The sequence below is a fragment of the Myotis lucifugus genome, unplaced genomic scaffold, assembly GCF_000147115.1.
Source record: "Myotis lucifugus unplaced genomic scaffold, Myoluc2.0 scaffold_1163, whole genome shotgun sequence".
NCBI classification, from domain to species: Eukaryota; Metazoa; Chordata; class Mammalia; order Chiroptera; family Vespertilionidae; genus Myotis; species Myotis lucifugus.
Genome location: NW_005872211.1, coordinates 23,777 through 45,556, shown reverse-complemented (window position 1 = coordinate 45,556; position 21,780 = coordinate 23,777). Strand labels below are relative to the sequence as shown.

The 21,780-nt window shown below is 44.1% G+C and overlaps 1 protein-coding gene across 1 annotated transcript; it reads left to right on the top strand.

The window, feature by feature from the left end:
* Positions 1 to 14,782: 14,782 nt before the first annotated feature.
* LOC102423571 (tigger transposable element-derived protein 1-like) lies at positions 14,783 to 21,204 on the top strand (the record flags this gene model as incomplete). Its single annotated transcript, XM_023748120.1, has 3 exons — positions 14,783 to 16,705; positions 19,487 to 19,515; positions 21,058 to 21,204. Coding segments are annotated over exons 1-3 (2,099 nt in total), but the record flags the coding sequence as incomplete, so codon positions are not given.
* Between the last annotated feature and the right edge of the window lie 576 nt (positions 21,205 to 21,780).

Here is a 21,780-nt window from a genome sequence, read left to right as displayed (position 1 = left end):
AAACTCTTAACACTGAGGATCCACCCTGTGGCAGTTAGATTTCACAAGAATTTATTGATGGAAATAGTGTTCATCAGAGTGGTAAATGTGAAAGTAGTGCCAGTCACAACCAGAAAGTTGTTCAACAGCAGGGTGTCTGCTCTGGAGAAGTGAATTATGACTGTAAAATGGAAAAGTTTTTAGAATAACCTTTAACCTAATTAGAAATAAGAGAATTTACACTGAATAAAAGCCCTATAAGTGGACTGGTTGTAGAAATTTTTTTAATGAGAGCACTGCTCTTATGAAACACTGGAGAATTCACACTGGAGAAGAGCCATAAGAATATATCGATTGGTGGAAGGGCTTCAGTCAACATGACACCATTCACAGTAGGAAAAAAGAGGTATGTGTGTAGTTAATATGGAAATTCCTTCTTCCGAAGGTCTGATTTCATTAACCACCACAGAGTTCACCCTAGAGAAAACCCATATGAGTGTAGAGAATGTGGGATGTGCTTTCATCAAAAGGTTCTCACTAACCACCACAGATTTCACCTTGAAGAGAAGCCATATGAATGTAGTGGTGTGGGAAGTCCTTCAATCAAAGGTCTACCCTCATACAATACCAGAGAATTCACAGTAAAGAAAAGAAGTATGATTTTAGTAAATGGGGGAAATATTTCAGCCAAAGGTCTGACCTCAATGATCACCGCTGAGTTCACACTAAAAAAAGCCATATGAATGTACTGATCTTAGAATTCCTTCAGTCATAGCTCTATCCCGACTCAACATCAAAGAATTCACACTGGAGAAAAGCTGTATGAGGGTAGAGTATGTGGGATGTACTTTCATCAAAGCTCTCACCTCACTAAACACCACAGAGTTCACAATGGAGAAAAACTAAATGAATGTAGTAATTGTGGGAAGTGTTGCAATTGGAGGTCTCACTTGTCTGAACATCTCTGAATTCCCACTGGAGACAAACGGTTTAAATAGTGTGTGGTGGGCCCTAGCTGGTTTGGCTCTGTGGATAGAGTGTCAGCCTGCGGACTCAAGTGTCCCAGGTTTGATTCCAGTCAAGGGCATGTACATTGGTTGCGGGCACATCTCCAATGCGGAGTGTTCAGGAGGCAGCTGATCGATTTTTCTAGCTCTCTATCCCTCTCCCTTCCTCTCTGTAAAAAAAAAATCAATAAAATATATATATTTTAAAATAGTGTGTGGTGGGAAGTATTTTAGGTGCTATATTAACCCCTTAACCACACGAGAGTTCACAATAGAGAAAATCTATGTGAGTGTAGTGATTGTGGGAAGTACTTTTACCAAGGATCTAAGTTCATGGAACAGCACAGAGGTCACACTGGGGAAAGATCTCATGAGTGTGGTGAATGTAGAAAATCTTTTAGCTACAAACATACCCTGCTTATATACCCGAGAGTTCACACTGGAGAAAATCTGAAATTTGCAGGGAATGCTTTGTTTTTTTTTCCACTTAGAATAATAACACTGAAGGATATTCCTTGTGGAACATTTACCTGAATTTAAATTCATTTTAATGAAACATACACTCTGCTAGATTCATCATAAGTTTCAGATGCAAGCGAGACTTGAAGGAGCTGCATTGCACTTAATAACATGAACAGACCTACTATCCTATTGATGTCACAGTGAGTTATTGTGGCTGAAGAGATTTTACCTTTAACACCTGGCTCACCTGAAGCATGTGCATCAGTCACAACCCCTGTGTGCTCAGGGGAAATGAATTGAGTGTTCTCACTTGTTCTTGAGAAAATTATGATTACTCTGAGCTGCTGGCAGTGTACTCATTCCTCTATCTCTGACTAGGGAGTGCAACTGATGCAGGCTTCATCCAGAGCACTCATCCTCAGCTAAAAAGTGTTCCCCCTGTCAGGGACATTGTGGTTCTCACATTAAGCTGTGATGAATTGTTTCAGGTTCTAGTTAACCAACTTACAAACCACTTGCTGTCCTCTGTTCTGGTTTATGATCTTTCAGTAAAAGTGTTTTTTTCTTTGTACCTTTAATTTTGGGGCTTATATTCACTGCCTGGGATGACTAGAAAGAAAGTAGTGATCTCTCGGCATGGAGAGGTGAGCAGATATGGTGGAGTCCTAAACTTTCGGTGCTTTGGAAGGCACATAGTAATGGCATAAAATCACTATTTCTCCAATATTGCCTTTTTTTGAATTGCTGCCTAAGGCCATGGAAAAATGTCTGCATAACTGGTTCTAATTTGCAGCCGCGGCTCTCTATTAATGGTGAAGTCAACGGTCACCCTGGAAAGAAGTCCTTTGTTGTGTTTCTGTGGACAATATTCATTATAATCTCTGGTCACAGTATGTATTACATAATTCAAAACAATGTTTTGGGGAATTCTTCCCCACATACCGCCAAGCTGGCATGCGCTGAGATGTATGAAATGTCATACCCTGGTTTCGTTTTTTTGTATGACTCTGAAGTTTAAATAGAACCACGACTAGGACTTAACTCTGTAGTCATAGTGAGTGGGAAAGATTGCATTAGATGAAAAGTGCCTCTTATGAATGTATTCCACATATGATCAATGGTTTTTGGTTTTGTGATCTTTGCATACAGTAATTCTCAGGGCTTCCAAAATGTTCCTGTGGCTGAAGTCATTGGCAGAAAAAATAAACTCACAGAGTTGTGGATTCCCCTGGACCATCTAGGGCAGTGGTCGGCAAACTCATTAGTGAACAGAGCCAAATATCAACAGTACAACAATTGAAATTTCTTTTGAGAGCCAAATTTCTTAAACCTAAACTATATAGGTAGGTACATTGCTATTAACTTAATTACGGTGCTCCTAAGGCTTAGGAAGAGCCACACTCAACGGGCCAAAGAGCCACATGTGGCTCACGAGCAGCAGTTTGCTGACCATGGATCTAGGGCATTCACCTCAAAGTTTTCTGATATCAAAATCTCAAAGCTAGAGGAAGGATAATCCTGTACTCAGTCCAAGGATGTGTCTTTTGTAACCAGTCAACATCCTCATTGATTCCGATGTCAATAGTCTTCACTGCTTGCAATATTTGCTGCCAATGAGGCAAGGCTGGTCCCACCAGGAAATTAGGAGAGAGATGGTAGAGCCCATTTAGGGTTCCCGTTTTAATTTTCTAGCAAGACAGAGATATCTAGGTCTTCATTTGGAAGCACTTTTTAAGGCTTTATTTAGATATATTTATAACGGACATGCAACAAAATGCACTTTTCTAATGTATACTATTTGTTCAGCTTGGACAAATGGATCAAACTTTAAAGCCATCATATGTGAAATAAATTTATCTCTCACCCATATACAGGTTAGGGCAAAAGCAGAGTTACAGAAGTGAGTATATAAAACAAAGAGCTTACTCTCTATTTTAAATAAATATTTTATATATTTAAAAATATATTCATTGACTTTCTAAAAAGAGAGGAAGAGAGAGAGAGAGAGAGAGAGAGAGAGAGAGAGAGAGAGAGAGAGAGAAATGATGACATGAGAAACATCAAATAGCTGCCTCCTGCACGCCACCTACAGGGCATCCAGCCAAGTATGTTCCCTGTTCTGGAATGGAAGCAGTGACATTTCAGGGCAAGGGATGGTGCCTAACCAACTGAAGGACAATGGCCAGGGAAGAATGTATACTTGTATTATTCTTTATTTATTATTGAATTAATTTCCATACAACTCTAAAGCTACTTTACCACACCCTATATTTACCTCCTGCCTTTTATAATCTGTCTTCTGTCTTCCCCATCCCTAAATGCATTCATTGATTTTCCTTCCTTTAAAAGATTAGTTCATATTTTCCTTAATATTTTAAGCACTATAAGGTGTCTATTCTTTAACAAATATTGGTCTCTTTCATGCTATACAGTTATTTTGAGATTGAAAACTAATGCTTATGTGAAATACTATTTATTATTGTGAAATACTATTTTTGTATTGTGTTCTGTATATAGAAACTTTATCTATTGATCTGTCTATGGTTTTTGTTATTTCCAGGTTTAGGGAATTATAAAGAAATTTTCTGGAAATATTTTGGTCAGTTCTTTATATAAATGTATGTTTTTACTTATCTAAATGTTACGGTGTAGGTGAGTGTTTTGCTTTTGAAGATGTGCAAAACTGTGATCTAAAATAGTTATTCCCTTTGCCTTCCTAGTTATACACAATAATGAAAATTCTAGGGTTTTTTTTCCCTATAAACACATACAATGTTTAATATTTTTAAACTGTAGGCCCAAAAATCAGTATAGTATTAACTTGTTTTAAATCCATTTCCATAAGAAATTTTTTTATGGTGAGCATTTCTTTATGCATTTATTTACACAGTATTTATGTATTTTGTTGAAAGTTCTGGTCAGAAACTTTTGCAATTTTTAAAATAAATTTAGGATTTAACCAATAGGAGGACAATTCAGCGTTAAGAAATCTGTATTCACTACACTATTCCTTAAAGACCCAACTGATTTCATTGGCAATTGGAACTATATGTTTTGAATACTGGAAGCAAAATTGTTTTTCTCAACTTTTATCTTATGCACAATTTAATGCCCACTTGCATGATACACTTTTAAGTTAAATCTACATTGCTAACATTCTCCACCATTTTTTTTCAAGTCAAAGCATTCTATAGTAAATTAAGTGAAGTTAAGTTGTGTACTATTTGTCAATTTTCCTGGTGGCAAATACTCTCATCATGATCAGTTTCAAAATGGGAAAATGTTGGCACTGAACGTGGGCCTGCTAGGATATTTCAGTAGCACATCATTATATTTTATTTTCAACATGCTGATGCAGTAGGTACAAATATACTCAAGAATATTCACGATAAAATAGTAAATTAATGGCAAGTGCAACTTTTAATCATTTTTTAAAACTTTGATGTAAGTGTAATTGATTTAAAATATACATTCAAAAATATATTTTTATTGATTTCAGTGAGGAAGGGAGGGGGGATAGAGAGAGAGAAACATGAATGATGAGAGAGAATCACTGATAGGCTGCCTCCTCCAGGCACCACAATATGAATCCAGCCTATCACCTAAGCATTTGTCCTGACCAGGAACTGAATAGTGACCTGCAGGGTCATAGGTAAACACTCAACCAATGAACCACATTTGTCCGGCTCTACTATGATTTTCAGGGATCCCATTCAACCTGCAACCAGGGTAGCAATGAGCAGTGGCAGCTCATCCTGGCCTAGCCCCCTGAATCTGCACTCAAGGCCTCCTTTACTCTGAATGCCCAGTGAGTTAACAGCAGTTAACTCACTTTTCTAAAGAGTTAAGGGAGCCTGGTTTAATCTCTCTGCTGTTCTCTGTTCTATCATAAGGCCTACATTTTTTTCATTATCTCCAGCTCCAATTAATGTACTCTCAAAATCTTCTGAACTCGTGTTGTGAAATATTTTCTAACATGAAGTAATGAACTCAAACACGACAGACCAAGCTGAGGCAGATCCGCTCCAAGCTGCTTCCTGTTCCTGAGCACAGTTATGCCTGGGACGTCCTCTATAAAGATCAACTAGGCATGATTTTGCTTAGAAGACTTGGGAGAAAACGTGATGGTGCTCATTCACATTGGTGTTGTTGAGTCAAATCAATTTTAACATGATACTTTTTTATTGATTTTTTAGAGAGAGTGGGAGATGGAGAAACAGCAATGATGAGAGAGAATCATTGATCAGCTCTCTCCTGCATGGCCCCTACAGGGGTGGAGCTCCCCAACCTAGGCATGTGCCCTGACCTGGACCAACCAAAGAAACCTTGATTCATGCGTCCGTGTCCAACCACTGAGCGATGCCATGTGACAAACTATTGTTTTTTATTGTTGACTCTGTTACAAATAGACCCAATTTTCCCACCTGCATCACCCTTTGCCTCCCAATACCCTGCCCCAACCGTGTCTAGGCACTCAGCACATTATTGCCTATGACCATGGACTATGCATATATGGATATACTTTTAAAAATATATTTTTATTGATTTTGGAGAGAGGAAGGGGGGGGGAGATAAATACATCAATGATGAGAGAGAATCACTAATTAGCTGCCTGCTGTGCATCCCCACCCTCACCCAACTGAGAATTGAACTTAAAATCCATGTATGTTCCCTAATCTGGAAGAGTACCATGATCTCATGGATCAGTGGTCAAAGTTCAGTCATTGAGCGATACCAGGTGGCCTATATTATTTTTTTTAAAGATTTTAATATGTATTTTTGATCATTGCTATTATTACAGATGTCTCCCATTTTTTTGCCTATGCATATATTCTTTGGGGGATCTCTCCCAGTTCTCCCCACACACCACACAGCTCTTCTGGGAGATCTGCCAGTCTGTTCCAGTTACCAGACTCTGGCCCCATATTGTCCTTCCCCAGGGCCACTTGCTGAAACACATCACCTTTATTCACCAATGTCATTGGCTGGGATGCTAGTCCTCCCCTTGTTGTTGAGAAAACTACATTACCCAGAGAGGACTGCGCCCACATGGGCAAAGCTAGAGGGCAATTTTGGATTCAGCGCATTTGGTTAGGGCGGGACTTCCGCTTTCCTCGTCCTGGCGGTCATTTTGACCCCTTCAGTTTCTTCAAGGGCTCACAGGCTTCAGCCCACTGCTAGTGAGTAGGAGTGGGCCTATGAGGGAAAGTCCTTGCTGTGCAGGGTGTGTCTGAGGCTGGTTGAGCACCAATACGCTGGGAGTGCGGCTTCCGTGCCTCCCAGACTCCTTGGCTCACCGCATTCTGTCTGCCTGACCCCAGTTAACCCCCCAGCCTTGGGGACTGGCGCCTCTCTGGTCCTGCCGCCCAGGTTTCAGTGTTCAGAACAGTAAGTCACTCGGGGGTGACACGTGGTTGATGGGGGAAGAGGGTGAAAGGCTGCAGTGCCACCTTGTAAGGACACGGTGGTGGGGCTGAGCCTGGAGGATTAGAAAAACCCGGGACTCCTTTGGGTCCAAAGGCAACAAAGAGATGAGGTGTGGTTTTGCACGAGGAGTTTTACTTTCATTCTCAGGAAGCTGGGAGCATAGATGGTTGTGGAAAAAAGAGGGACATTGTCTGAGGCAGGGTTCTAACTTTTCCTAACATTGCTCCGAGGAAGGACAGACTAGAAGACAGAGGACAGCAGCTCTGGACAGGAAGGGGAAGTCCTGTAAATGATAAGGGAACTGGCAGAGTGAACCCTGAGGACTGAGCCCTGAGATAATACAGGCATCTGGAGGGCACCTGGCCTCTGGGCTGGGCAAGGGTACAGAGCAGCCTAAGCCTATAGATCCCAGTGGTGTTTGCCAGGCTCTCAATCGACCATTTTCATTTCACAAATTCCGGCAAATGCAGAATGAATTAGGTGTACCAGATGGTGAAGCTCATTTCAGAGCCTCACAAACTTGTGACCTCTGAGAGAGTGGTGTCCTGGGACTGTCCAGCCGCTCTTGTATCCCTTGGACCTGGGTACTTTGAACAGATACTAAGCCGAGAATCCTAAGGCCATGACGCGGGCTTCATGAAGTGGACCTTGTTTCTGCAACCAGTGTAAGAGTGGGAGGTCTTATAGATCAAAGGTTCCAGAATGTACAAAGGCTTGGAGTGAAGAGTGAGCAGAATCAGGAACTGGCAGGTATGTTTTTGGGGAAAGAAAAGAAAAAATATATATATATACACTAGAGGCCTGGTGCACAAAATTTGTGCACTTGGTGGGCGGGGCGGGGGGGGGGGTGCTTCCCTCAGCCCGGCCTGTGCCCATTTGCAGTCCAGGACCTCTTGGGGGATGTCCACCTGTTGACTTAGGCCCACTCCCCGGGGGATCAGGCTTAAGTTTGCAGTCAGACATCCTTCTGGTAGCCAGGGAGCCCTCGGGGGCTGTTCGACTAAAGGCTTAGGCCACCAAGGGATCGGGTCTTAACTGTTAGTTAGACATTCTTAGTGCTGCCATGGAGGTGGGAGAGGCTCCTGCCACCACCTCTGCACTGGCCAGCCATGAGCCAGCTTCTGGCTGACTGGCACTACTCCTGGGTCTGACCTAAACCTTAGAGATTAGTACTTCATTTTTCAACTTTTTCTCGGTTTATAGGCAGCAGCAAACTCAGACCACACAGTCGGGTGTGCGCCCGGGCCCTCCCACCCTCCGATCTCCATGGCATCGCTCCTCGCAGGCCAGCCGGCAACCCCGGCGCCCGGGCCCTCCCGCCCTCCGATTGCCATGGCATCACTGGTCGCAGGCCAGCCGGGCCCTCCCGCCCTCCAATTGCCATGGCGATCCTGGGCCCTCCCACCCTCGGATCACCATGGGGATCCGCGCATGTCAGCCGGCAACCCCAGCCCCAGTGGGGTCTGGGGTTGCCGCTCGGTTTTCCAATAGCGATCACCTGCTGGGGGGTGGGGGAAGGCAGCCTTTGCCCACCCCCTAGCTCTTACCTGCCGCCTGGGTTGCCGATCACCATTCTTCAGTCCTTCCACTTTCGCCTCCCGTATGCAAATTAGCTGCCATCTTTGTTGACGGTTAACCGCCATCTTAGTTGGCAGTTGATTTGCATAAGGATATGCTGATTAGCCAATGGGAAGGGTAGCGGTCGTACGCCAATTACCATGTTTCTACTTTATTAGTGTAGATATATATATATATATATATATATATATATATATATATATATATATAGATTTTAGATGTAGGAGAGAGAGGGAGAGAGACAGAGAAACAGTGATGAGTCAGAAACAAGGATTGGTTGCTTCCTACACAACCCCTATTCTGGATCCAGCCCACAACCCAGGCATGTGACCTCACCACTGCATGGGTCTATGCTCAACCAACTGAGACACATCAGCCAGGACTGTGGATCACTTTAATACAGGGAATCATGGTCAGGTTGGTAATGGTAGTATTAGCTCAGAAGGGACATTTTGAGGCTGGGGACTGGCTTTTCTGCTGGGGTCATTGTTTGTGGGAGATGGGTGTCACAACTAAGCGTAGGGACAGAAATTTTCATATAGAGTTCGGGGAGAGATCATCGTTTTGCAGTGGCCAGGGCCTTTAAAAGATGAGTGGACTTGAGATTAATTGGAGGCTGAAGAGTAATTCAAAAAAGACGAGACAGGGGTTGGTACATATTTATTTCCCTAAACACTCACCAGGATTTTGTTGTCACCCTTGATGTGGCCTGGCCTTGGGGAGTTGCAGTCAGGCTTGTGGATTAGCTCAGAGGCTTGAGTGGTTCTCTGTGAGACTCACTGGACATAGTGGAGAGGGCCATCAGGGCTGGGACTTGAGTGAAGGTTAAGTAGATGTAGTCTGTGACTAGTGAAGTGACATCAAGTGCAGCACCAGGGGAGGTGGGCTTTGGATATCTCAGACCAGACTGTGGTTATTCAGAGGTTAAATTGAAGGAAAAATCAGTCATGGAGAGAGGCCTTCATAGCAGGACTCAAGCCTGCCTTTATGAGGTGGACGATCAGAATCTGGGCAGTGTACTTGATCCTGTTTGAATTTGGCAAACATTGTCTGGACCACACATGCTGAGTAATAAGTAAGAGGGTGAGGAAATGACTATGGGGGCTGTGACGTAGGAGTGCAGGTGTGAGAGGTGTGGTAGAAAGTGGGATGTGCACTTGAGGAGGGAGTGTGACGGCATGGTCCGAGCACCCTGACATTGACATAAGAATGAATGAAGAGCCCTAGATGTTTTGGCTCAATGGGTAGAGTGTCGGTCTGGGGACTGAAGGGTCCCAGGTTTGATTCCGGCCAAGGGCACATGCCTAGGTTGTGGGCTCGATCCCCAGTAGGGGGCGTGCAGGAGGCAGGCAATCAATGATTCTCTCTCATCATTGATATTTCTATCTCTACTTCTCCCTTTCTAAAGTCAATAAAATATATTAACAACAAAAAACAAGAATGAATGAAAGGAGAGTTCATTTCTCCTGAAGTCTGGATGATAAAATAAGGGTAATTTTTGGGTAATTGCCTAAAAAGGGAGGTGTTTTGATGCTACCTGCCAGGGCTTAGATGACATTTATGTACCCATGTGCCTTTTGTTGCTGGGGGTGACACACTGATTGTTAGGAATGAGATAGCATACATCAGTGGTACCCAGTCTCGAAAATCTCCACAGGCATGGGTAAGGGAGAAGGCTAAGAGAGAAATGGATTATGGAGCTGGTAACCTATAATTTTGGAAAATAAGATAATTAGGAAACAACCGGTCCTCACCATGGCAAATTTGTGTTACCTTTGAAGTTGTGCCTCTGGGAATGAAGCTGTTTGAGAGAGGTGTTTGAAGAAGTATGTGCAGCAGGTAGTACAAAGCTAATGGCCTCAGCACCCTTGGATTGTGGTTGTAAGGTTGAAGTGTGGTGTCATGTTCTTGGTATGTTTGAGGAACAATCTGAGCGACTACAAAGGTATTGCCTGACAAGACCATATCAAATCATTCACACTCCATTTCTGGCCAACATCTCTTCCTACCCTATACACTTGACACCAACTCTACTGACAAGAGGAAGTGTGGCGTACGTGTGAATCCCAGAGCTCAGTTATTTTCTATCTGTTCAACTGCCTTTATTGTGGGAAGACAAAATATCAGTAGAAATATAAGATGACAGTGACTTTCATGTGATGAAGGCCTGGTATCTTCTCTGGTGTGTGCAGTGGAGGGGGAAGACTGATATGGAGGGTGGGACTATGAGAGATTTGGAATTTTAGCACTGAATATGATCCTGGGCTGTACTGTCCCCATTATGAGAGTATATCAACTTTGAGGATGTGGCCATTGCCTTCTCTCAGGAGAAATGGGGGCTCCTTGATGAGCCTTAGAGACTTCTCTATTGCGATGTGATGCTGGAAGTTTTTGCACTTGTATCATCTGCAGGTAAGACCTTCACATTCTCCCTATGTCCTGAGATGATGTCCACTCTTCATTTATTCCTCTGATGTAGCTTTCGCTCTTCTAGAGCCAGACCATGGGCTCTGCTAATTTCCCCCACTGTCATGTCAAATGTGCTGTGGCTGCCATGGGTGCGGTCTGTGGAAAGCCCTGAGCGAAGGACTCCACAAACATTGCCTCAGACAATGCAGGATGTGTCTGGGAGTCAGGAATCTTACAGACAACTCATTGCGTCCCATCTGCTAGTCCTCTCCCTAGCAGGGTGACTATGTCCAAATCCATGGCTTCCATTTCTACCTCCTTCCTCTAGCCAAAGGTCCTTGGTGACTGCCTGTGTCAGGTTATGGTCTTTACTTACATGAACCTTGAACTGGTCTTACAAGATCACACTTCAGTTGTTTGTAATATTATCTTCTGTAAATACGATTGCAAGCCAAATTGCTCTAGGCCAGTGCTGGCTGCCTATCTCTGTCATCTTTCATTAATACTTGGAATATTTCTGTTTTACGTATTTGTAGAGAAGAGCGTTCAGGATGAGCCTTGATTTTTTTACAGGATGAATATGCAGGATAGTCTCAGAAGAGGCCTGGCCCTGTTGAGTTGCAACTGTGGGCTAGATATGATGTAAGGGTGGTGTTTAGATGATACCAAGCACCTGCTCATTTTCAACAGTGTTTAGGTGCAAGTACCATGGGCAATAGCACATTTCTACCTTTTCTTTGCCATACTTGACACTGTGCTAACTTGTCATTTTACCTGTGACTTCCTGGCATTTGACTACCTTCAACTGTGTGTCCTTTTTGAGGTTTCTGGCTCGTCACTGTTTCTCTGTCTCTCTCCCTTTCTCTACCACCTCACCTGTTCCTCTGATTACTCCATCTTCAGTATTCTCTAACATCAACCTGTACATGTGTTATGAGATGCACATATAAGCTTAAATAGTTCTTGAAAACCAGCTACTAATTTATTGAATACTAGAGGCTCCGTGCCTGAAATTTGTGCATGGGTAGGGTCCCTACGCCTGGCCAGCGATCAGGGCCAATCAGATTCCCTGCCTCCCCACCTCCGCCATCCCTTGCCACAGGCACACTGCCACCTCATGGTTCCCCCTGCCTCCTCACTTCCTTCTTCCCTCATTCCCTCCCTCCCTCAGCTCCCTGCTGCTGCCATTGGTCACCCACCATGTTCCACAGCGCCCCCTGGTGGTCAGTGCTCATCATGGCAAGTGATGGTTCTCCTTGTCGAACTCCTGAGGGGACACTATATATATATATATGAATTATTAAAAATATATATAATTTCTTGGAATGAGACATAACTATATTTCAGCACAGCTTTCCATGTCACCAGCACACAAACCATGCTGAACACTCTTAGCAGAAGAATGAGATGACGATCCTGCTTCTCTTCCACGTGCTGCTTACCACATGTGTGTTATGTTGTTTGAGGTCTTCCTTGTTTTGTGATCTTCAGTAGCCCAGACCTTCATCGCAGTATCTTATAATCCTTCCTACAGATCTTTCATTGTCAGTCAATTGCACAGAACCAACGTATTAAGTGCCACACACTTTTGTAAAGGGACTTCCACCTGACACCGCAGTCCGCATTCAGTTCCTCACCATTTATTTTATTTTCACGTTGTTGCCTTAAAACGGATGAGGAAGCCAATTCTGAGCAGAGTGTGTATGTTCCAGGAGAGTCATAGGTCAGGACTTTTAAGAGAGCTTCTGCAACCCAGAAGACCCATCCTTGTCTCAGTCTTAAAAGATATTTTGCACCTGACTGAGTTACAAGCAGCATACTTTGAGCAGAAAGCCTTCATTAGTGATACATGTGTGAGAATCTTCTGTTTCAGTGCAAACCCACACCAGCAACAGAGAGATGCCAGTTGACAGAAGCCCTGGAAAGAAGATATGGACAGGGCCTCATTTGTGTCCCAGTGCAGCTTTTACTTAATACGGGTGCCTTCAACCACTAGGGAGGTTGGGAAAGACTTGCCAGCCATCTCAGGCATTCTCCAGCACCAGGACACTTTTATTTGATTTTATTTTTTAAAATATATTTTTATTGATTTTTTACAGAGAGGAATGGAGAGGGATAGAGAGTTAGAAACATCCATCAGCTGCCTGCTGCACACCTCCCACTGGGGATGTGCCCGCAACCAAGGTACATGCCCTTGACCGGAATCGAACCTGGGACCTTTCAGTCCGCAGGCCGACGCTCTATCCACTGAGCCAAACCGGTCAGGGCTAGGCCACTTTGAACACTGGGGAGCCACACAGTGGTACTGACATTTCAGAGGAATTTCTCAGTGGAAGAGGTCATGACGAGTGGGGTGAATGTGAAAAAGCTGCCAGCCACAACCAGAAAGTTGTTCAACATCAGGTTGTCTGCTCCAGAGAAGTGAATTATAAGTGTAAAAAATTTGGGAAAGCTTTTAGATAAACCTTTAACCCCTTTCATCATAGAAGAGTTTACACTGGAGAAAAGCCATACAAGTGTAGTGATGGTGGAATGTCCATCATCATGAGGTCCAATCTCATTCAACAACACAAAGTCCACACTGGAGAAAAGCTATATAAGTGTCGTGATCGCAGGATGCTCTTCAATCAAAGCAGTATCATCACGCCACACCGAAGAGTTCACACTGGTGAAAAGCCTTATGAGTGTAGTGCATGTGGGAAATCTTTTACTCACAATAATCACCTCCTTACCCACAGGAGAGTTCACACTAGAGAAAAGCTCTAAGAGTGTAGTGATTGTGGAAAGTCCTTTAGGCCACACAGGAACTTCTCTCAATACCAGAGAGTTCACAGTGCTGCAAAACCTTATAGGAGTAGTGAATGTGATTATTTACCTGCAATAATCACCTCTTTATCCATAAGAGAGTTCACTGGTAAAAAGCTATGTGCGTGTTCTGGTTATGGGAAGTTTGTAATCTTTATTAATATCCCCAGTGTAAATACTCTCATCGTTATGCGGTTCAAATGGCCAAAATGATGGCTCTGAACATGGACATGATAAGATATTTCAGTAGCACCTCATTATATTTTATTTCCAATATGTTGATACAGTGTGTTCAAATATGTTCAAAAATTTTCACAATAAAACAGTAAAATTATTGGGAAACATCAAGTTTAAACCTTTTTTTAAAGATTGATTTCAGTAGAATTGATTTAAAATGGACATAAAAAAGTACACTTTTGGTGTTTCCCTGCATGCCTGCATTGCTGATACCAAGTTCCTCCTGCCCTTATCAGTTCTTCATTCTCGGCCTATAAAATAATTGATGCAATAATTCAGTCTGACATTGAAATAGCTTACTTTATGTTCTTGTAAAATAGACACTTATGAAATCCCATGAATCCTAATCTAGACTTCCACCACTATCTGTCATCAAGATGGTTTCTGTTTCTATCTATTCTCAGGTACATTATTGGGTTATTTTACTTAAAATGTCACATATGTCTGACCGAAGCCAAACAGCTAAGTGGGTCAGCGAATGATTTCAATAATGGAAGGTTGCAAATTCCATCGCTGGTCACATCAATTACAAGAGTTACTCAAAGAATGTATAAAATTAATAGAACAAAAAAAATAGATCTCTCTCTTTCTCTCTATACAGACAGTCCTCGGGTTACTTCAGACTGTACATATGTTGTTTCCTGGTTATGTGGCCTTCTGCAATTTATTGATATAAAAAAAGTTCCGTCATTTCTATGTAAGGCGTTTGCAGGAAGTTCGCTCTGGAACTAGTTGGCCAGCGGAGCGGATGAATAAGTCCTCACGCGGCGCTATAGGAGGAAGACGCTGTCCTTCAGTCTCCATTTCTAAGCCATTTTGGAGTGTGTTTCATTTGCTCTCTTTTGTGTTGTTATTTTGAACACTTTTTGCCCTTCCTTATGGCTCCTAAGCGAAAGGCAGATTCTTCTGATGGCAGTTCTACGAAAAGAAGGAAAACCACAATGGAAGTGAAAGTAGATGTAATAAGACGCTCAGAAAAGGGCGAAACACCCAGACACATCGGCCGGTTGCTTGGCCTCAGTCCTACGACTGTCTCCACGATCATCCGCGATAAAAATCGTGCACTTGACCATGTGAAAGGATCTGTTCCTATGAAATCAACTGTGATTACAGAGCAACGCAGGGATCTCATGATTGAGATGGAAAGATTATTAGTGCTTTGGCTGGATGACCAGCATCAACGGCGTATCCCAGTTAGCCTGATGTTGATTCAGGAGCAGGCTAAAAGATTGTTTGAGGCCTTGAAAAAAGAAAAGGGGGAAGGGAGTGAAAGGGAAGAGTTTGTGGCTAGTAAAGGCTGGTTTATGTGTTTTAAGGCTCGTGCTAATTTGCATAATCTTAAGGTGCCATGGGAAGCTGCTAGTGGTGATGTGAAAGCAGCAGGTGATTTTCCTAGTGCGATGGCTGAGATAATTAGGGAGGGGGGTTACTGTGATAAACAAGTGTTTAATGTGGATGAGACAGGCTTGTTCTGGAAGCCCATGCCTACACGTATGCACATTGCCAATGAGGAGAAGACAGCATCAGGCCATCAAGCCAGCAAGGAGAGACTGACTTTGCTACTTGGGGCTAATGCTGCTGGTGACTTCAAGCTGAAGCCCTTGGTGTGTCTGGCTGAGAATCCAAGGGCAACCAAGGGCATATGGAAGGGTCAACTACCTGTCATCTGGAAATCTAACAAGAAGGCCTGGGTGACACTTGGCGTATTTGAGGACTGGTTCACCAACCATTTTGTGCCAGAAGTGAAGGACTACTGTGCTTCCAAGGGGCTTCCCTTTAAGGTGTTGCTAGTGCTGGGCAGTGCCCCTGGTCACCCTGCCGATCTGAATGACTTTCATCCAAATGTCAAGGTGGTTTACCTTCCACCTAACATCACCTCCCTTTTACAGCCTATGGACCAAGGTGTCATTGCTTTTTTCAAGGCCTACTACCTCCGAAGGACATTTGCTATGGCTTTTCGGGCAACTGAGGATAAAGAGTTGACTCTCAGTGACTTTTGGAAATCTTACAATGTTCTTGCTGCTGTAAAGAACATTTCTGATTCTTGGGTTGAAGTTAAGCAGACGAACCTGAATGGTGTTTGGAAAAAATTGTGTCCCCAGTTTGTGAATGATTTCCATGGCTTTGAGGATTCAGTTGAGGTTGTCATCCAGAATGTCGTTGAGCTGAGTAAGCAGCTTGATTTGGAGGTGGAGGCTGAGGATGTCACAGAGCTGTTGGCATCTCATGGAGAGGAGCTATCTACCCAGGACCTCATTCAAGTGAAACAGCAGTTAATTGAAGAGGAAGACACACCAACCCCAGAGCCCAAGAGATTTACAAGCAAGGAACTGGCAGGGGCCTTTGCCATGATAGAGGATGCCTTGGCAAGGTTTGAGGCTCAGGACCCCAACATTGACAGGTACACTAAGGTTGCCAGAGGGGTCATGGATAGCCTGCAGTGTTACAAGGAGATTTGGGAGGACAAGAAGAAGGCATCCTTCCAGACTAGCCTTGAACATTATTTTAAGAAGGTAGAGAGGCCTGCAACAGATCCTGTACCCTCTACCTCATACGCCTCTCCAGACTCTCCTGACCCAGTATCACATGCACCTTCTGCAGGTCCTGCCTCTCCAGACTCACCTGACCCAGTATCTCCAGCACCTTCTGCAGGATCTGCCTCTCCAGACTCACCTGACCCAATATCTCCAGCACCTTCTGCAGGTGCTGCCTCTCAAAACTCCTCCCCTCAGCAGCCTAGTGTAAGCCTGTCTTTCCCTCCTTTACAAAGTCCAGTGTGCAAGCCAACAACAATAGTAAAGGTAAGGATAATACCGTATTTACCCTTGTATGTACATATGTGCTTTATGTTTTTTTATTATTTATTTACCACAAGTAAAGGTCAGGAATTGTTATCTTTCTTTTAATTATTTTTTTTTACTGTTTCACTTCATTACTGCTGTGTATGTGCATCATATGAGTGACGTAGGTGCTTATGTAGCTGGGTTCTGACTTACAGCAGAAATTGCGATATGTCGCGCCATAGGAACAGATCTCCGACGTAACCCGGGGATCTACTATATATATGTATATCAATTACAAGAATTAATCAAAGAATGTAGAAAAGTGATGGATCAAAAAATAGATCTCTCTCTCTCTCTCTCTCTCTCTCTCTCACTAGTGGCCCAGAGCATGAATTTTGTGCATGGGGGTATGTGTCCCTCGGCCTGTCCTGGACCCTCTCCAATCTGGGACCCCTTGGGGGATCTTTGACTGCCAGTTTAGGCAAGTATCTGGCCTAAACCGGCAGTCGGACAGCCCTCTCTCAATCCAGGACCACTGGCACCTAACCACTCACATGCCTGCCTGCCTGCCTGATTGCTCCTAACCACTCTGCCTGCCAGCCTGCTTGCCCCCAAATAACCCCCTTGCCGGCCTGATCACCCCCAACTGCCGCCCCCGCCAGCCTGCTTGCCACCAACTTTCCCTACTGTTGGCCTGCTCGCCCCCAACTGTCCCCCCGCCAGCCTGATCACCCTGAAATGCCCTCCCCTCCTGGCTGATCACCCCTAACCGCCTCTGCCTCTGCCTCACCACCATGGTTTTGTCCCGAAGGACATCCAGAATTTCTCCCGGTCTAATTAGCATACTACCTTTTATTAGTATAGTAGAGGCCTAGATCACAAGTGGAGGCCAGCTGGTCTGCCCTGAAGGGGGTCCCTGATCAGGGTGGGGGTCCCCTTGGGGGGGTGGGGCTGGCCTGGGTGAGGGGCCTGGGGTGATTTGCAGTCCGGCCACGCCCCCATCGGGGTGAGGGTCCCTGATGTGAGGTGTTGCAGGCCTGGGCGAGGCGCTGAGGGCCATTTGGGGTTGGTTTGCAGGCCAGCCAATCCCCCGGCTTTGTCCAGAAGGACATCCGGAAGGTCTCCTAAAGTTCTCCCAGTTGAATTAGCTTATTACGTTTTTATTAGTGTAAATATATATATCCCTATTTCTCTCTTTCTGAAATCCATATATGTGTTTCAATAACCTAGTCAGTCCACACACATCTGAACACCAACACAGCCTAGGGACCTGTGATGACAAGTAGCTAAGGTTCTTCTGAGGGCAGAGCATACAGTGACCCAGAGAACAGTATGGGAGGTGCCATCTGTGTCAGTGTGGCAGGTGGGGAACCCGGGCTGAGCTGCACAATCACCCACAGGGGATGATGACATCAGTGTGGTCCCTGAGTCTAAAAGCAAAGCTGCCAGGCACTAACATCGACAGACGAGTAAATGAAAAGGGAGTCCATTTCTGATGGTGTCTTTATAATATGATAGGCAGAATTTTAGGATAATTTCTAAAATGATGGGTTGCTGTGATGCTACATGACAGGTCCAGAGCTTAGAGGCCATATATGAGCCCACTTGCCATTTCTTGTTGAGGGCTGACCCAGTGCACAATAGGAATGAGATAGCACACATCAGTGTCATCTGCACTTGCAAGTCCCCACCAGCATGGGAAAACAACAAGAGAGAAGGGTGAGAGATAAATGTATTACAGAAGTGGTGAACTAGAATTTTGGGAAAGAAGCTAATTAGAAAACATGCTGTCCTCTTCATGGCTTATTTGTATTCCCACTGAAGTTGTGCCTCTGGGAATGAAGCTGTGAGACAAGTGTGGATCAAAGAACTATGAGCAACAGGTAATGCAAAGTGATGGCCTCAGCAAACTGGGATTGGAGTCAGAAGTGTAATGGGCATTACCATGTTCTTTGGTGTCTTGGAGACACAATTTGGAGGACAACATGGATATTGCCTGACAACACCAGTGTCAAATCCATCACATTCCCATTATGTGCAACATCTCTTCCTACCCTGTGTGCCTGCCACCCCGTTATTGAAAGGGGCAGTGTGACTCCAATTTGAGGAGCAGAGCAAAGGTATCTTGTATCTGTTCATCTGCCTTTATTGTGGGAAGACACAGCATTAGTGAGTATATAAGGAAAGATTAACTTTAATGGGACCAAGGCCTGCTGTGTTCTCTGATGTGGAGAGTAGGATAGCATATGGATGTGCAGGGTGAGGGGTATGGCAATCTTGGAATCTCAAGAGAGAATCTTATCATGGGATGTACCATCTCCATTATGACAGGATATGATCTTTGAGGACGTGGCCATTGCCTTCTCTCAGGAGGAGTGGGAGCTCCTTGATGAGGCTCAGCGACGTCTGTACTGTGATGTGATGCTGGAAGTGTTTGCACTTCTATCAATTGTAGGTGAGACCTTCCCATGTCCCCTAGTGTCCTGAAGTGGTGCCCATTCTTTATTTATTTTCCACACTTGGCACTCTCACTCTCTCTCTCAAAGCCAGACCATGGGCTCTGCTAATTTCCCCCACTGTCTTGTCTAATGGGCTGTGGTTGCAAGCGCTGAACTCTGCGGAGAGCCCTGAGCAGTAGAGTCTATAAACCTTCCTAACACCAGTTGTCTCAGAAACTGCAGGAAGTGTCTAGGTGTCAGCAGTCTTACAGACATCTAATGGGTCCCTCCTGCTCTTCCAATCCCAGGGGGGGTGACTATATCCAGATCCATGGCCTCCACTTCTGCACCTTTCCTGTAGATAAGGACCTTGGTGAACGCCTGTGCCAGGTATCTTCTTTACATACATGCAAAAGGGGCTCTTCTTGTAAGATCTTCCTTCAATAATTGTTTGAAATATTATTTTCTCTGAATACTGTTGTGAGCCGAATGTTATGGGCAAGTGATGGCTGCTCACCTCTGTTGTCTTTTCATTGATACGCAGAATAGTTAGTTTGTACATATTTCCAGAAGAGGAGGTACAGGGAGAACCCTGGTTGTCTCCAGGATGAAGGTACAGGATTGTCCTAGAGGATGCCTGGCCTGGCTGAGTGTCAACTGTGGGGAGGTATGACATAAGGATGGTGTTCAGATTGTACCAGGAACCTGCTCCTGTCCAATGGTGTTAGGTGCAAGTTCCAATGGCCATACCTCATTTATACCTTTCCTTTTCCACACTTGACACTTTGCTGACTTGTCATTTCATCAGTGACTTCTTAGCTTTGGCTGTCTTCTCCTTTGTGTCCTTCTTATATCATCTATTCCTCTGCACATCTCTTTCTGAAGTATTCTACAACATGGACCTATGCAAGTGTTATGAGGATCACATACATACTTAAACACCCCTCAAACACCAGCTACTTGTTTATTGAATTTTACTTAGAATGTGATGTAACCAATCTTCTGCACAGCTTGCCAATGTCACCAACAGAGAAGATCTACTGAATGCTGTTAGCAGCAGAATGAGCTGGACAGTCTGCTTCTCTTCCATGTGGCGCTTGCCATGTTTTTACTCTATTTCTGTAGAAATCTCTCCTGTTTTGTGATTTTCAGTGGTCAAGAACTTCACAGGGACCTCTTATTAAGGCATCCTACAGGTCTTTTATTTTCAGCCAATTGCATGAAACCAATGTAGTATGTGCAAAACAGTTTTATAATGGGACTTCCCCCTGTCACCACAGTCAACATTTATTTCCTCATCATTTCTCTGTTTTCAGGTCATTGGCAAAAAATGGATGATGTGGAGGCCTATTCTGAACACAATGTATCTGTAGGAGAGTCTCAGGTCAGGGCTTCCAAGACAGCTGCAGCCACCCAGAGGACCCATCTGTGTAAGCCGTGCTTCTCAGTGTTAAAAGATATTTTGCACCTGACTGAGTTACAAGTGGTTTACTTTGAGAAGAATGTGTTCTTAAGTGATGCGTGTGTGAAAGACTTGTGTTTCAGTGCAAACCCTCACCAGCAACAGAAGGATGGCAGTGGAGAGAAGCCCTGGAAAGAAGATATGGAGAGTGCCTCGCTTGTGACGAGTTGCTGCTTCTACTTTTCTGGGTTGCCTGCAGCCAATATGGAGGTTGGGGAAGACTCCCCAGCCATCTCAGGGCTTCTCCAGCACCAGGCCACTCTTAACACTGAGGTGCCACACAGTAACAATGAGATTTCACAGGAATTTCTCAGTGGAAAAAGGCATCACCAGTGGGTTGAATGTGAAACAACTGTCAATCAGAAACAGAAAGTTGCTTATCAGAAAGGTCTCTGCTCTGGATTTATGATTGATGAGTATAATAAATGTGGGGAAGTGTGTAGATGTATCTTTAACCACCTTCAACACAGGAGAGTTCATACTACAGAAAAGCCCTACGAGTGTACTGATTGTGGGAAGGTCTTCAGTGAAAGCACTGCTCTCATTAAACACAACAGAGTTCACATTGGAGAAAAGCGTTATGAGTGTAGTGAATGTGGGAAGTCCTTCAGACAAAGGTCTTACCTCACTAGACACCACAGACTTCACACTGGAGAAAAGCCATATGAGTGTAGTGAATGTGGGAAGTCCTTCAGTCACAGATTCCACCTCACTAGACACCACAGAGTTCACACTGGAGAAAAGCCATATAAGTGTAGTGAATGTGGGAAGTATTTCAGTCGAAGGTCTGACCTCACTATACACCACAGAGTTCACACTGGGGAAAAGCCATATGAGTGTAGTGAATGTGGGAAGTCCTTCAGTCGAAGGTCTCACCTCACTAGACATGACAGAGTTCACACTGGAGAAAAGCCATAAATATGCAGGGAATGTTTTATTTTTCTCACTTATTATAAGAACACGTAAAGGGCTCTATGGGACCCTTTACATGAATGTAAACCCCTTTTACGGGAACATACACGCTGCTAGATTCCTCATAAATTTGAGGTACACATGGGACCTGAAGGAGCTGCATTGTACTTGCTAACATGCCCAGACCTATGACCCAAATGATGTCACCGTCTGCTTGTCGCTGAAGAGATTTCACCTCTAACACCTGGCTCACCTGAGGAGTATGCAAAGGTCACAATCCC